Source organism: Triturus cristatus, chromosome 6 (genome assembly GCF_964204655.1).
Source record: "Triturus cristatus chromosome 6, aTriCri1.1, whole genome shotgun sequence".
NCBI classification, from domain to species: domain Eukaryota; kingdom Metazoa; phylum Chordata; class Amphibia; order Caudata; family Salamandridae; genus Triturus; species Triturus cristatus.
Window position 1 is genome coordinate 1004900544 of NC_140589.1, and position 17528 is coordinate 1004918071.

At 46.1% G+C, this 17528-nt stretch overlaps 1 protein-coding gene across 1 annotated transcript in view; it reads left to right on the forward strand.

Annotated features, from left to right (window-relative positions):
* SYNE1 (spectrin repeat containing nuclear envelope protein 1) overlaps positions 1-17528 on the forward strand; it is a 1959630-nt gene that overhangs the window by 1509726 nt on the left and 432376 nt on the right. The window contains exons 110-114 of the mRNA XM_085611789.1: positions 5620-5752; positions 5958-6140; positions 7590-7739; positions 8295-8471; positions 17275-17430. Coding sequence (XP_085467915.1) covers positions 5620-5752; positions 5958-6140; positions 7590-7739; positions 8295-8471; positions 17275-17430 — 799 coding nt within the window. The remainder of the gene's footprint in view (positions 1-5619; positions 5753-5957; positions 6141-7589; positions 7740-8294; positions 8472-17274; positions 17431-17528) is intronic.

Consider the following 17528-nt stretch of genomic DNA (forward strand, 5'->3'; position numbering starts at 1 on the left):
ACACTCCCCTAACATGCTTAAATCTAGTATTCAGGGGAGCCCCTGGCACTAGAAAATCAGATTTCGCCAACTTAAAAGAAGAAGGCAGACGTGAAGAGTCGCAAGAACAGAAGAACCAGCAAATGACTTGGCACCCACCCTGCTGGCCTGTCTGCTGACATTTGCGCCAAAGACAACTTGTCCTGCAGCTGCTGTATCTCCAAATCATGAGGGACTTGTAAGCATTCCCCCAAGAACCAGGGACTCCAGTGGAGCAGCGGAGCTGCTTCCCTGCATCCTGCACGTACCCCAAGAGACCTGTGAGGACTCCGGACTGCCAAAACCCGATACCTGAAAGCACCACTGCATCCAAGCTGCATAGCCTGAGCTGTTGTGGGCCAACGGTGCCAGCATGGTCTTCTAATCCTCCAGAGACTAAGGCCACCTTGGACTTGACCTCTTTGGACTCCCCGACGCCGCCTGCAGCCTTAGTGTGCAGACCCCCTCAACCACAAGTGTCCCCGGTGACGAAAACCTGATGCTTCGATGTACCTCTGCACCCATCGCCACTGGCCCGTGGAGAGGAGGACCAAAGATGTCCCCACGTCTCCGAGCATCATGAGTCCTGTGCCCTCCCTGTGGTTCAGACCGACTGGCCTCCTAGTTCCAATCTGCAGCCTCTTTGTGCCAGACCGATCCCCACTCACTAACGTTGGGCACCCAATGCTGTTTTGCACCACTGCACCTGGCTGCTCTAGTTCTGGTAGAAGTGACCTGCTGCTGCTGCCTTGGCCTGTACTCATCTTAAGCCCTGAAGATTGGTTTTGTAAGTGACTGCAAAGAACTTGTATGTCGTATTTGTTTTCCCTCCCATAGGATAACATTGCAGCCTTTGAAAATTGCAGGGTCGACTTCTTAAAACTAAATATATTTCTATCTCGAAACATACTTACCTGATCGTATTGATTCTGGTACCTAATATTTACATAAAGCTAAGTGTAATTCTTTAAAATTGGTGTGGATCTCAGTATTGAGTTGTGTGTATCATTTAGTGACTGTGTGTATTTGCAGATGTCTAACACTCCTCTCTGATAAGCCTAAGGCTGCTCGACCAAACTACCCCCTAAAAAAGCATCTTGAGATTGTTAGAGAAAGCCCTTGTCCACTAGTAAGGGAACACCTGGACTCTTTGCACAGTATACCTCTTTTTAGTAGACTATATAAGGAGCCAACTTCCTACATTGGTGTTGCACCGGTGGGATACAAGACTTGACATTTGCTGTACCACTTGTTTAATAAGTGATTCAACTAAGGAATCCAATAATGTCCTTAACTAAAAATATTTTTTTGACGATTTCAATTATTTTTCTAAATTGTGTAAACCTGCTGGTAGGGTTTTGTGTTAAGTCCCCCAAGCCAAACTGTTTAGAACTTGAAAGTATTTCAGTTAGGTAGGCCTTTTAGAAAGTTTACTGAGGATTTTTTTGTAATTCTTCAAAAGGACCCAACTACTTTAAAACCATGACTGAGGTAGTAGGACCCTCCCAGGAGCTCAACCTGGGGCCTTACAGGAAACTTTAGTTGAACTGACTTAAGTCCCTCTGCCAAACATGGGACCACACTATGGGGCCTAGACCAACTAAAGCACATCTGCAGAAGTTTCTTGCAGAGGATGCTAGGTCCCTGGCAGAAAAAAGAAACCTCTATTGGAGAAAGAGGGGTGGACGCTGAAATAGATGAAGACATAGATTAAGATACCAGCAGCAATCCTACTGATAGCACCACTGGGAGTACTGACTATACCCCAGAGGTAGACAGTGAAGATGCAGATCTTCAGCAACTAGCAAGGAGGATGGAATTAAAGGCTAAACTCTTGGCAATAGAAAATGAAAGAGCTGAGATGGGCCTAGGACCCATCTGTGGTGGCAGCAAAGTTGTAAATAGGGAGAAAGATGAAACCTTTGACCCTTTGATCTCCAAAGGCATTGTCCCCAAATATGTAGAGGGCGATGATATCACCAAATGGTTGACATCCTTTGGGAGGGTCTGTAAAATTAAGAAACTCGGTCAGAAGTATAGGGGCTCTCCTCTCTGGGAGCTGTTCTCAGGAAATAGTAGGGATAGGCTCCTGACACTGAATGAGGCAGCTGCTGAGTCCTATCACCTCATGAAAGATACTCTGATTAAGGGCTTTGGGCTCACCACTGAGGAATACTGGATCAGGTTCAGGGAGACTCAAAACACCCAGAGTCAGACCTGGGTAGAGTTTGTAGACTTTTCAGTGAAATAAAATAGGGGATTGGTTCAAATGTAACAAGATGCAAGACTATGACGGGCTTTGTAATATTATTATAAAAAAGCATATGTTGAGTTACCGTGTTCCTGAACAAGTGCATAAGTACCTGGTCGGCCTAGGTCAACTTTCTCCCCAAGAACTGGGAAAGTAGGCAGACCACTGGATTAAGACAGGGGTAACCAAGACAACTTGTAGTGGGGATGACCAAAAGAAAAGGATAGCTAAGCCCCCCCCCTCCTCCCTCCAGGAAAGATGGTGACCAATGTATTCTAAAGATAAAAAACAAAGAGTCATCTAAAGGTCCCCAAAAACGTATTCAGCAGGGTGTGCCCCGGAATAAAACATAGTCCAAGGGTGGGTACCAGGGTAAAAACTGGGACGCTAAGAAGGCTTGGTGCTTTAATTGCAAAGTCAATGGGCACTGAACTGGAAACCCAAGATGTTCCCAAAAAAATCCCCTAGTGCACCTACACTACCTAATGCAGTGGTAGATCTCCAGATAGGATCCCAGGTGAGCCCTGACCATGTCAGAGAGCACACTAAAGCAGCTCTAGTCTCAGAGGGTAGGGTAGCTGCCCTGGTTGTCTGGCCCAGTAACATGGAGAAATATAGGCACCAGCCATGCATCAATAGGGTTAGAGCAGCCGCGACCCGTGCAGGTAAGAACCGTGGGGCCGGGTGGGGGGGATTTCAACGGACGATGACGAGAGAAAATTAATAATCTATTACATTTTCCCTTATCATCGTCTGTCAAAATCCCCCTCCCTCCCGGCCCCACTGCACTTACCTGCACGGGCCGCGGCTGGGTTAGAATTGAAGCTCTGAGGGATATAGGTGCACGTGTCACTATGGTGACTAAAAAACTGATATCCTGAGGACATTATCTGAATGATGAGTCATTCACAGTCCTCAACGCTGATAATCAGACTAATGTCCATCCCATAGCAGTGGTGTCCTTAGAATGCGAAGGGATTACTGACAAAAAGAATGTGGTGGTATCCTCTGCAGATCCTATAGAATGTCTGCTAGGAGATGATCTGGAGTCCTCAGCATGGGCTGAGGTTGGTAGAAAGACCCATGCAGTTATGCTGGATATACCTGAATGGGTGTTTGTAAAAACAGCACAATGCAAAGCCCTCGATTAAAAAAAGGAGTTGGAGCCTGGAATAATGACCCAACCCTCCAAGAGAAATGTCAGGAAGACTTTGGAAACTAGCTTCAAATCAGCCACAATCTCAAGTCCACTCTCCTCAGGGAGAAGACCTATCAGCCCCAGAGGGAACGGAACCCCAGGAACTTGGGCCTTACCTGGCAGAGCTCCTAGTTTCAGGGGGACTTTTAAAGGAACGTATTGGGAAGAAGGACTCCTGTACATTGAGGCCAGAGACCCCACACCTAGTGCCACTAGGAGAGTGGTAGTGCCTTAAATCCCCTTCCAGTGGTTGGGGTTCCCTTTGAAAGGGTAGGGTTGACGTTGTTGGCCCCCTGGACCCTCCAACAGCATCTGTGAACAAATTTGTACTGGTGGTAGTGGATCGTGCCACCAGTTACCCTGAAGCTATCTATTCCCCTTAGGACTGTCACTGCTCCTGCGGTAGCCAGGGCCCTCATCAGTATCTTTGCTAGAGTTGGCTTCCCTAAGAAGGTGTGTCAGACAGAGGTAGTCACTTCATGTCTGGCTACCTGAAAGCTATGTAGGCTGGGTGTGGGGTGACCTTTGAGTTCACCACCCCATATCACCCACAAACAAATGGTTTAGTTGAGAGGTTCAACAAAACCATGACAGGTAGGATCAGTGGACTCCCTGAAAAACTCAGAAGGAGATAGGATTGCCATGCCTGCTCTTCTACGGAGAAGTACCACAGAAGGGAGTTGTAATTTCCCCCTTTGAACTTCTTTTTGGTCATCCTGTAAGGGGACCATTGTGTCTAGTGAAGGAAGGCTGGGAGAGACCTCTCAAGGAGCCTAAGCAAGACATAGTGGACTATGTACTTGGCCTTTGTTCAATGATGGCTAAGTACATGGAAAAGGCATCCAAAAACCTTGAGGCCAGCCAATAGCTCCAGAAGCTTTGGTATGCACAGAAGGCTGCACTGGTGGAGTACCAACCAGGGCAGAAGGTGTGGGTTTTTGAGCCTGTGGTTCCTAGGTCCCTCCAGGACAAATGGGGTGGGCCCTACCCTATCCTTGAGAGAAAATGGAGGTCACCTATCTGGTGGATCTTTGCACTCTTAGAAGCCCCAGGAGGGTCATCCATGTGAATCGCCCCAAACCCTATTATGACAGGGCTTAGATGGCCATTCTAGTGGTCACTGATGAAGATCAGGAAGAAGAGAGTGAAGCTCTCCCTTATTTCCTCTCCCACAGTCCTAAAGATGGGTCAGTTATGGAGTGATCTTTTCAGACACCCTCTTGCCCAACCGCAGGCTGACTGTAGGCAAGGCCTGCAACAGTATGCTGATCTCTTCTCTCTGTCCCCTGGCAAGACAAGCTGGTGTACACAGGATGTGGACACTGGGGACAGCCTACCTGTCAAAAATAAAATATACCGTCAATCTGACCAAGTCAAAGAAAGCATCAAAGCTGAAGTAAGCAAGATGCTGGAGTTGGGAGTCATTGAACCCTTTAAGACCCCCTGGGTTGAAACCGTCATGTGGGGTCCGGATGGCATGGCTACCACCGCTTCTAACTCCTGTGCATTTCCCTTTGCCGCGGCATGCGCGCTATTGTTTGTATCACATGCTCCTTTTGCTTGCTAGCGGCCGGCCTGAAGGTTGTAGGCCCATCTTTGTATATTTTTTGAATTTTGTAATAAACGGTGTAAAAAAAAAAAAAAAAAAAAAAAAAAAAAGTCCCCCTGGGCCAGCTCAGTTGTCTTAGTCCCCAAACCTCATTCTAAGGGTGGAAAAACAGAGCTGAGGTTTTGTGTGGACTATAGGGGCCTCAATGCAGTAACCAAGACAGATGCACAACCAATTCCAAGGGCTGACAAATTGATTGACAGTTTGGGGGCAGCCAAGTTTCTCAGTATCTTTGATTTCACATTCCTAACCCCGAATCGCTAAGCCATGTTGAGATTCTTTAATAGGGTAGCGAATCGCATAATAGTGTTTGGTACATGGGAAAATGCTATTTTTGGTCACAAAAGACCAGATTCTGTGAATCGGCCCGTTTGCGCCATGAAAATACCTACGTACATCCGGCTGTAAGTGTTTATTTAATTCAGCCTTTCAGCACATTGTATTTTGTGTCCATGTGCACTCTACACAGAATACATTGAAAAAAAAACATGCTACAAAAAAGATCTTATTTGGGAATATTTCACTTTGCATTTTTCTCTTCAGGTACCAGAGGGAATCTGCCGAGCTTGTTCACTGGTTACAGTGTGCCATGGACCGATTAGAATTCTGGACTCAGCAGTCAGTGACCGTCCCTCAGGAGCTTGAAACTGTGAGGGACCACCTGAATGCCTTTTTGGTAAGAAGCATAAAAAGAACTTACTCTACAACTGACACTATAAATTCTAGACATATGGCATATGTAACTTTGTGTAATCATTTATAGAAATTCTGAAGACAGTGCTTTGTCTGGTGCTGTGGCTTTTGACACAAATTAGTATACTCTTCCCACTACTTCCCCATGCGCTTTATTTTATATACTTTTCTTACATCTGGGTTCCTAGGAGTTCTCAAAGGAAGTTGATGCCAAGTCTTCTCTAAAGTCCTCAGTTTTAAGCACAGGCAACCAGCTACTTAGACTGAAGAAAGTGGACACTGCTTCACTGCGCTCAAGTCTGGCACAGGTCGAGAGCCAGTGGACTGAATTACTTACACATATCCCTGTTGTACAGGAGAAACTTCATCAGGTGAGTGAGTTGCAGGACAGTAGAAAACTGATGTTTTGTCAAAATAATGTTGTTGTATGTTGGCCTTGTGAAATTGAGGTGTGCACATCTAAGAAATTTGAGGATGGTGGAAGATGCTAGATAGATATTTTCTTGGCCAGGAGGGTTGTGAGCACGGTGGCAATGGTGGCAGTAGACACCAGCTACTATAAAAAAAAATACATTGTATTTCCCATACTTGTCTGCATTTCCGGGCATCCTATCTGAATGACAAATGTTTAACTGTCTCCAAAAGTGTGTGAATTACAAAAGTTATCCAGTTTTTTGATTTTCTAATCTGACACAGGTGCCCCTTAATGAGGTATAATCCTTTTTAGAAGGAACATTTGACATTGTAAGGCTCCTAAAATGAAGATTAGGTAGGGCACCTGGGTGGGTGCCCTTGTATTTGGGCAGGGAAGGGTGGAGGTAATGGGAGGGATGAGCCCAGTAGGCATTACGCCCAAATACGCATATCGAAGGCTCTAAATTTGACAAGACTAGAGTGCTACATTCATTTCTTCCCTCTAGATTGGACTGCTCCACCGGTCCCCATGGAAAGGATTTAGGCATTATTTTAATTTGGTTCACCGTTATTATAAACCAGATCTATTTATAGATCCCTGACTTTTCATTATGGACATTTTATATTGAATATGAATTTTAGTGGCTATGAGATTATGTTCTACTTTTATGATGAAAATCACTCATTCGGATTGGGTTAGATCAAGTCACTTGGCACTTTAATAAGGTACATCGTATAGGTGATCTGAATAATAGACCATTGTTGATTCTATTGTTAATTACGTTTTTGAAAATTTAGTGTATCATGTTGATTGTTTTAACTATTTTATGCTTAATTGTTATGGCTTTAATCAACTATACAATAAAAATGCTTAGTAACTAATCTGACACATGCACATTTTCAACAATGAGCACACACTGCACACATTTCTGTAGGGGAAATTGCATGTGCAAGTAACACGTGAATGCCCTACATTTGTGCGTCAGGGTTTCAAAATACGCAGGACATATCTTTGATAAACCTGGGTGTATGAATTGGCATGGGACCCGATATTTATGTTTACAATATATTTTTTTCAGTTTCAATAATTAGTTATTTGTGCTCTCTGCGCAACCTGTTCCTGGAACTGCAACTAGATAGTTCCAGAGTTCCATGTTCTCACTGTTCTACAAAGCCAAGCCAAATGCACTTCATAGGGAGGAATATCATTTCATCTAATCTCAGTGAACGACAGATGTTCCAGGGTGATTTGAAAATAGAGTGGATGGATGGAACTTGAGTGTAAATGTTCATTCCTTGAATCCAATTAATTAACAAATGGAGACGATGATTATCTTTGCAAAGAAATAGGAAATGATCTGATGAGTATGATGTATGTCTGCAACTCCATTTTTTTATTTTAATAGCTACAAATGGACAAGTTGCCGTCCCGCCATGCTATAACGGAAGTCATGACATGGATTTCTCTCATGGAAAACATAATTAAAGAAGACGAGATGAATCTCAGAAATGCAGTGGGATACGAGCCAATTCTGCAATATCTGCAGAAGTATAAGGTACATGTGAAAGATAGGCAATTGTATGGTTAATGCATTTAATCAATTTCGGAATTTAAAAGAGAATGTGGCGTTCACACATAAGACACTGTGGACTGCCTGTCTGTGTATTAGGTCAGTCTTGTTAGAGACTTGACCTTTGTCAAAGGCCATAATTTTAAAGCTTGAGAAAATCAGCTGAACCTTTCGGGCCCAACCACTAGATGTCAGGATAATGCATGAAAGTAGAGTCTATGATAGATGCTAAGCTGCGAAAATTAGTTTTGAAGGCAATTCATTTTTTCTTCACAACTGTGGTTCGGTGTCAGATCTCAGGAACATAGCTGGAAAATATAATTCATATATATTGCTGTCCAGTGATGCACGCACATCCTTATTTTGCTTGTGTCTAAAAATGTGGATCACATCTCTTCCAGCAATAAGCAGCTTCCAACTCTGTGGGTAGGCCGCACTGTTCCTTTGTCTCCGAACCGTGTCTTGCGATCAGTTTGCAACATTGCTTTTCCTCTTAGGAGGAGGGTGAATGCTAATTATGGATTTCCTTTTCCCCATCAGGGCTTCAAGATTGATGTGAACTGTAAGCAGCTGACAGTAGACTTTGTAAATCAGTCCGTCCTCCAAATTAGCAGTCAGGATGTCGAGAGCAAGAGGAGTGACAAGACCGATTTTGCTGAGCAGCTTGGAGCGATGAACAGACGCTGGCAGATCTTGCAGAGCCTTATAACTGAGAAGGTGTGATAAATATTGCTGACTATGGACTATGTGGACTTGAATAGGCTTGTTACATAGTTTCTTGTGCCAAAAATCAGATGCTATCAATTTAATACTGTGCCTTTGCCACCAAGGGAGAGAAATCTATGCTAAAACATTTTTGTATACTTTGAATTCTTTTTTGTAGTTTGATCTTTAATGCCTTCAAGATAAATCCTATTTTGCTAAGTCAATGCATTAAATACAATTCAGAGAATGTTTTTTGTACTAAATTCAGTAATGTGTCAGATGTCCTTTCAAAGCAGCATTCACTTAGCATTCACCATTTATAATGCACTGATTTGCTAGCCAAGGACACCTATTGTCACTCGTCTTAATCACAATCTACTGTCAGTCACAGCCTTTTGGAACTTGTTAAATCTGGCCATTCAAAAGGTGGTTTTGCAGGATGTTCTCAGGAGAGCTAGTACACAATTAAACTATCTGAGTAGATCAAGGAAGCCTGCTTGTTCATGGCACTGTGATGATAGTTTTCAGACCTGATTGAGAATTTTTGAGAATCGTATCGCTATTTTGGCCTTTAAGAATACTTAACTCTGCTGAATGTCTACATAGGGTGTAATAACATTTTCAGTACATCTGTGAGGCAGCTCTAAGTTATCATTGTAATTCAAAGTAAAAATAAATGCAATGAGCAGTGCAGATTTTGGGTCTAAGCTGTAGTTGTATTAATGACTGCATCTGCATGCCCACAAAAACATGTAATCACTTCAAATGTATTCAATTGTTAGAACCCCCTTCAGAGTGCCACGGGGAAAGCAGGAGCAACTGGGCCCAGCCGTGGTGGTTGAAGACTTTTACTCTTGATGTCCCAGGGTTCGGCCTACTATGGGCTCTGAGCAACTGAGCCAAGTACTCCTTCCGCACTTGCCTTTCAGTGGTAGCGCAAGACGAGTAGTCCAAGGCTTCTCGGGGAGGAGGTAGGTGTAGGGCGAACACAGGCTCACAACTACTCTCGGAAGGTGCAATAATTGAATGTCCAGCCAAATACTTGCTTTTATAAAAGTAGTATTTACACAAACACAAAAGTAAAATATAGTGCACACTAAATGGTTACACATTCTTAATGTGGTCTTTATTCCACCATGGTCCCTGTTGGCAACAGCGTCCTGCTCCTCTAACTGCGGACTGTGTTATTCCCCATTTCCTTGAGGCAACATCCAAGCTATGCTCCATAGAAAATACGAGTCTTAGAAGTCCCACAATGGCTAGTTCAAGTCAAAGTGTCCCAGCACCCTTGGTGCTACAGTCTGAGCAGTTACCGCCACCTATGGGTTTTACAACTCAAAGTTCAGTTTTACCCTTTCCTGGTGGAGACAAGATGGAGGCCCTGAGAGCCTTCAGTGGTCCTGGCCGAGGTTGACAGTGGCAGGTGTGGGCAAGGAGCAGCAGTCTCTTTGTGGTCGGCATGGGGCCTGGACCTCTGTTTTGCTCCTCCTTTGTTAAGTACCCTTGGGTCCTGGAAGCAGACTCGGGGTGCTCCTGATGTTTCTATGATGACGTAGTAGCTTTGAGTTCACAGTTTGCACTTGGTTTGTGGGTCATGGTCCACTCCTTCTGGGGACTGAATCTGGCATACGGGTCTTGCTTCACACACTTTGAAGGCTACATCCCTCTGCAGGTCACATCACTGTCCAGGTCAGCAGCCCACGTTACTGCAGCACTGCTCCTGGCGATGGCTCTCAAGATTGACCTCAGCTCCCACTTGGCATGTGGGGGTCATGCATACAGCTAAGACAGCATTGCTTTTCGAATCACAATGCTGCACAGGACGACAACTATCTTCACCACAACACTGCACCAGGGCAATGGCCCTTAACCTTCACCAAGGCCCCCACCTGGCATACGGGAAACACAGGCCATGGGAGTAACTCGATGTTCACACCTGGATGTCAGCCTCAGTTGTATTTGCAGAAAAAGGTTACTAAATTCCCCCCAACCCTACTCTCTGTGATTCCTTTATTTGCCCATCTCCTTCCCGAGATGTGTCCAGCCCCTTTGACCAGTGACCTCTCTTAGAAATCAAACATCCCTTTTGTAGTGTATAAAGACCCTGGCTTCGTCCTTCATTCAGTGTGTGTCCCACTTACCTCTCAGGAATGCAGCAATCCACAAATTTGTCTAGGTGTACCTTTACATGTTCCTCCAGCAAGCCCTGGGTCTCCCAGAATGGAACCCAGATACTGCCATGTATACTGCCATGTATTGTGCCTTTCACAAGCACACATACATCTCTGCATACAGACGCAATTACATGCATTCAGGCTCCCATGTACTGTGCCCCTCACAGGCACACATACATTGTTGTGCCAATATGCAGCCATGCGTATTAACTCTCATCTACTGTTCCACTTCACAGGCACATATACATCCGGGCAGGCACACACCAATGCATGCTAACTCTCATGTAGTGTAATAATTCATGGGCACACATAAAACCCAGCATGCATACAAAATGGGCACTGACCATCTGATAGAGACTTCTATCTGCAGATTTCTTACCTTAGAATTATCCCCAGGTGTCAGACTAGATCTGTAAATTGTTTATGAGCAGTACCCCGTCGATCGCCTCTGTGGCGTGTTGTCTGCGCCGGAAGTGACATACACGGTTTCTATATAGGCGCCACCCCAGCATGCTGATATCAGTTCTTTTCTTTCCAAACTAGTCAGTGCAGATCCAGAGATATCTACCCCACGTCATATGTTAACTAGCCTTTTTTCAACTTTTGAGAGAATCTTATCCTGATGTGACAGCAATGTCATCTACGAAGGCCAGCATCAAGTCCTGCGGCCTCTGTCACCGATCGATGTTGGTGACAGACCCACACCTTGTTTGCCCCTGGTGGCGCGACCATGACATAAAGACCTGTGTCGACTATCGCACGATTAATGCAATGGCCTTCAGCAAGTGGTCCCTCAAGCTCCTGGTAGCTCAGCGTGCAACACTGCAACAGTCTTGATCCCGGTTGAGAGGAAGGTCGCAGGATTGGTTGCAGAGCCCACAATCTTCGTCACACTCAAAGTTGTCGGGCCACTCGAGTAAGTCCCACAGCAAGAAGAATAGTAAGAAGTTGAAGCGGCCTTCGACTTCGCCTCAGCCGATGAGACGAGGGAGCATCGTCATTCGAGGCCTGGCTCCCCGGTTGAGCTAGCGCCTAGGTCGGGTCTGCACCTCCCCAAGGGACTCCAGCTCAACTTCATGAGTTTTATGAGGCCATGCACCTCATATTTGAGCATACTGTTCCTGCCGATGTGCCTTTGGGTCCAGTGGGTTCGGGAAAGGACCCTGCTGGATCCACGCTGGCAGCTCTGGCCCCAGCGCCATTCATGCCATTGGCTCCACGAATGGATTCAGACCGGCGCCGGTCGTACCACCTCGACCTTCCCAAGTTCCGGTCCAGATGCTGACGCTCCCAGCGCTACCGGCACCCCCGAGCAGCACCATCCACATTTTAGTCCTAAAATCTGACATGGACCCGGAGAAGCATAGTCTGACACCAATGCCCACTGGAGCCATGCCTTCCAGGCCAGAGCCTGATCCCTATTCCTTTGAGCTAGGACTCTGGGAGGATTGGGAGGGCCTCCTGGACCCTAAAGAATACCAGCCATTAGATCCCCAAATGGACTGGTGTGAGGACTTGGCAGAAACCAGTGGACTGGACACTTCTCCGGATCTTGGCATGCTTTTTTGCCCTTCCATTGCTTCGGAGGAGAGATCGTCCTTTGTAATGGTGGTGAGAAGGGCAGCCAAGGACCTGTACCTTAACCTACCCTCTATGGCAGGCAATATTAATGTCTTGACAGGTACTTCAGCTGGAGTGACCCCCTCAGAACATCTTCTCCCATTCAATAAACATTTTACTGACGTACTGCTTGGGACATGCAGAGATTCCTGTGTGAACAGGACGATTGCCTGCCGCCACTGCTCTGCCCCAACCCAGTGAACCCCAATTACCTCCCACAACACCCCACCCCTGAAAGCTGGGTGGTCCAAGCCTCTACCTCCCATGTAAATCCTGGCACATTCCCTTCAGCTCCTCTGGATTGGAAATCCAAGCAGCTGCACACCTTCGGGAAGAAGTGTTTTCTTCTACCAGCCTGGCACTGCAGTCCGTGAACACTGTGTGACTTTTGGGCCATTTTTACCATGCTATCCCAGACCTGCACTCTCTTACTTTCTCAAAAAGGAGAAATTCAAAATGCTCATGCTTGCTTAAGTCTTGCCTGCCCTGGACTTGGGAGACTAGATGGTAGGGTTGGATTTGAAGGACGCATACTTCCACATTCCCATCCTGCTTAGCCACAGGCATTACCTGCGGTTCACGTGAGGCCGCAAGCACTTTCAGTTCTCCTTGCTCCCCTTTAGCCTTACCAGCGCCCCTCGGTGTTCACCAAGCTGAAGGCTGGAGTTGCAGCTCATCTGCGGAGATCAGAGTTGCCAGTCTTCCCCTATCTTGACAGCTGACTTTTGAATGCGGGCTCACACCAGGCTGTCGTTGCCAACCTCTAGACTACAGCTGGCCTCCTGCATTCACTGGGATCACTATCAATGTGCCGAATTCACACCTGATTCCAGGGCCGGACTGGTCGTAGCGGGCACCGGGCAATCCCCCGGTAGGCGGCACGGGTGGGGGCCAGTCTTGGGCCCCTGGGGGCCATTTTGTTGAAGGGGGGGGGGGGGGGGCTGCCGAGCACTTTGCCAGGGCCGGTTTTGGTTCCCAGACCGGCCCTGCCTGACTCCCTCTCAGACGCTCCCTTCCATCTGAGCTGTTCTGGAAATGGTGCAGTTTTGGGTGTATCCTCCCGAATGACGAGTCCAGGATATTCAGGCTATCATACAGATGTTTCAGCCTCTATCCTGGATTTTGGTGCCGCTGACTCTGAGGCTGCTGGGCCTCCTGCATCCTGCCTGTGACACATGTACAGTGGCATATGCAGGCTCTGCATTGGGACCTGAAGTTCTAGTGGGTGCAGCATCAGGGAAATCCCTCTGACATTATCCAGATCTCAGAGGTGGTTAATGAACCGTGATTAGGTCAGCTGCAGACCCCTCTCCCTTCCCCAACCACATCTGACAGTAGCGACAGATGCATCACTCCTGGGATGGGGCATCTATCTCATAGAGGTGGGGATCAGGTACCCCTGGTCTCTGGCGGAATACAGACTCCACATCAACCTTCTGGAGCCCCGGGAGATCTGGCTGACATTAAAAGCCTTTCATCCGTTTATCAAGGGAACGCTAGTGAAGGTGTTCATGGATGACACCACCCATTTGATACTACAAAAATAGGGTGGGTGGGGTTTTGGACCCTTTGTCTAGAGGCCCTGCATCTCTGGACATGGCTGGAACAGCAGGACATATCCCTGGTGGTTCAACAACTGGCAGGTTCCCTGACCGCCAGGGTGGATGAACTCAGCCATCAATGCCTAGTGGTTCATGAAGGGCATCTCCATTCGGAGGTGGCACAAGGTCTCTTTCAGCAGTGGGAAGAGCCTTGGTTAGATCTCTTTGCCTCCGCCAAGAACATGCAATGTGAGCAGTTCTGAGCACTGGAGTTTCCAAGGCGGATCTTGCTCGGAGATGCTTTTTGGCTGAGTGGAGCTCAGGCCTCCTGTATGCCTTTCACTAATACCACTCCTGCCCAGAGAGCTCAAGAAGATCAGGAGCGACCAAGCTCAAGTCATTTTTGTGGCTCTGAACTGGGCACGGAGAGTTTGGTATCCTGAGCTTGTCCAATTGAGCATCGATCATCCGATCAGGCTGCCTCTTCAGAAGGATCTTCTGCGCACCAGCAGGGGAGGGTCCTCCATCCGAACCCTTCAACCCCATGCCTTCTTGCGTGTAGATTGAGTGGCAGCAGTTAACAGCATTCAACCTTCCTCCGGAAGTCTGTAATGTTATTTTGGCAGCCAGTTGTCACTCTACCAAGACTGTATATGCCTGCCGGTGTAACAAATTTGAAAAATATTGTACAGAAAGATCTTTTTATCCTTTTTCTGCTTCCCTCTCTTAAGTCTTGTTGTTTCTTCTGACCCTTGCCCAGCTTGGTTCTGCTCTGGGCACTCTTAAAGGGTATCTTTCAGCCTAGTCTGCCGTCTTGTGGCTGCCAGACCAACTTCTTTATTTAAATCCCCTATTGAAGATAGATTTCTTAAGAGGCCTGTGCATATGTTCCCACTTGCCCCATTCATCATGCCTCAATGGGACCTTAATTTGATTCTCACCTTCCTGATGTGTGCTCCATTCGTGCCTCTGCACAACTGCCCCCTCTGGCTGGCTACCATTAAAAACATCCTTTTTAGTGGCAATCAGCTCTGCCAGGATGGTGAGCGGATTGCAGGCTCTGTCATCCACGTCTCCTTACCTGACCATCTTCCCTTATAAGTTGGTGCTTTGCACTAGCGCCTCTTTCTTACCAAAAGTGGTAACACATTTCCATTTGGGGCAATCAGTCACCGTGCTCATTTTCTATGCTCCTCCTCATCCCTCTAAAGAGGTGAATCGACACCACCGTCTGGACCCAAAAAGAGAGTTGTCGTTCTACCATGACCTCACTAAAGAGTTCTGGGTGGACGACCAACTCTTTGTGGGGTACGTTTGGTCAAAGAAAGGTTGTGTGGTGCAGAAGAGGACTATATTGTGATGTGTGGTCCTCGGCATCAACATTACTATTCTCGTGCCAAAAATCAGCCTCCTGAAGGCTTAAGGGCTCATACCACCAGAGCTAAGTCTGCTACCACGGCATTGCAATGTGGAGTTCCAGTCCTCGACATTTGATGGGCAGCAACGTGGGCATCCCTACACACATTTACCAAACACTACTGTCTAGAAAGTCAAGTCCCAAGGGACGGTCATTTTGGCTGTTCTGTCCCTCAGAACTTCCTGGTCTAACCTCCTCGGGGGATGCTATTGCTTGGGTATATATTCAAAGGTAAGGAATCTGCGGCTAGATGGCTCTATCAGGAGGACAAGTTACTTACCTTCATTAATGCCTTATCTGGTAGAGATATGATCTAGCCACAGATTCCTTACCAACCCACCCATCCTCCCCACACTGCAGACAGGTTTTTAGGGTCAGGGTTGATCCCTTTCAGGGCCCTAGAAGTTATAAACATACCACTGTCAGTGCACTTTATGGTTCCGCGCTCCTAGCGTGGAAAGTCGTGAAAAGTAACTGACATCAGCGCAGCAGACATCACTCTTCCAGTGCAGACACCGCAGACGATGTCACGTGGAGCCTACCGATGCCACCTACTGGCGCGCAAGGGTATTGATCGAGGAAAAGTCTTCCTGATCCAGCCTGATACCTGGGAAATTCAAAGGTAAGTAATCTGCGGCTATATCATGTTTCTACCAGATAAGGCATTACCGAAGGTAAGTAAATTGTCCAACACTGAAAAGCAGGTACACAAATTGAGAGGGTTGTGGTAAGAGTTGGGGAAGCAAAGCAAAACAAATATGAATTATTAGCACATTGTTGAATTCTCCAGGCCAGATAAACATGTGCCTAATCTAGGAGATCATAGAATGGCCACATTTAAAGCTGGGTCTCTGCATATTTTGTTGAAGTTAGTTAAGTTAAGAGGCAGCTGTTTTGGCAATGCTGGAGATGTCCAAAGTACACCTGGACTAGCTCAGTTACTTTAAAATATGTAAAGATGATGGGCAATAACATCCAGGAAGATCTAGCTAATACATTGAATCATAACAAATGATTTTGAGTTGACCTGTGAACAGTAAGTATGTGTGTGTGTGTGCATAGATATTCACTGACCCTTCATTTATTAGAGAAGCAACTAGCACAATGGAATACATTGGCAGTTAGGAGAAACTACTTACAAAATGCAAGATATGATGAGAACACCAGATGTGTGTCTTAAATAGCGACATTACAGTGCTTGTGAAGGTCAATCACAGGAAAAGGGCATTAAGACATGAAAAGCAAGGGGTAAGCTATCTGGATTTCAGAGAGTATGAGCTTAAGGACATGGATAAAATTAATTACTAAAACCTCAGAGGACACTCTTGTTATCACTTTGTTGGCTGCCTTTCTGTTTGGAATTAGTAGATCGAATGTATTTTCATGACCACAGGTGCTTCTTATTAGATTTTTAGCATGAGAATTTTTGATCGTCTTGTAGTTTGTTAGTATCGGAGTTTATGTTCATCTTGTAAATATTTGGGTTAATGTGGTATATGTTATAGTACTGCAAAACCATTCCCTCACACAATTGGTGGGTGTTCATATAAAGTTTGAGGGGCAACTACAGCCATGGCACTCCAATTAGATTTAAAGTTGTCCATTGGTTTGGTGGGCTGCCATGGTTGACATAACTGACACGGAGGGAAAAGAACTTGTGCTTGAATGGCATTAGAAGGTCCGTCCTAAATAGGACGTCACCTTTGACACCATTGCAGCCGGCATCATGTGCACAGCAATTATCTCCCTGCAACCTAAATAATGCTATGGATCATGAAGCAGGGTATACAGAACATCGGACACTTTTTGGCTGATGTTCTGTTACTGCCCTCCTCTAAATGAGGCCCTCAATTTTGGCATTTTAATTTGACATGGCTGTTCTAGTATAAGAAGGCTGGAATTTGGTAAAAAAGACGTCATGTTCCTTAGGCCAACATGTATTACCTGTTTTGGTATGCTCCTTTTTTGACTGCCTTAATAATTCTGTATTTCCAAACTCCCTAAATTATTGCAAATAGAGTGGTGTTTCTTACACGTAATATTTACCACATGTGTGCCTACAGATCCAGCTCTTGGAAGGCTTGCTGGAATCTTGGACACAATATGAAAGCAGCGTTCGCAGCCTGAAAACTTGGTTTGACACTCAGGAGAAAAGACTGAAGAAGCAACTCAGCATCGGCGACCAGGCTGCAGTTCAGAACAGTCTAAAGGAGTGCCAGGTAAACTTTGAACTACAGTAAGCAAAACATTGTGGTTGTGGCATGTGTGGCTGTAGATACACATGATCTGCATACTCCTAACATCTAGAGTTGGGCTC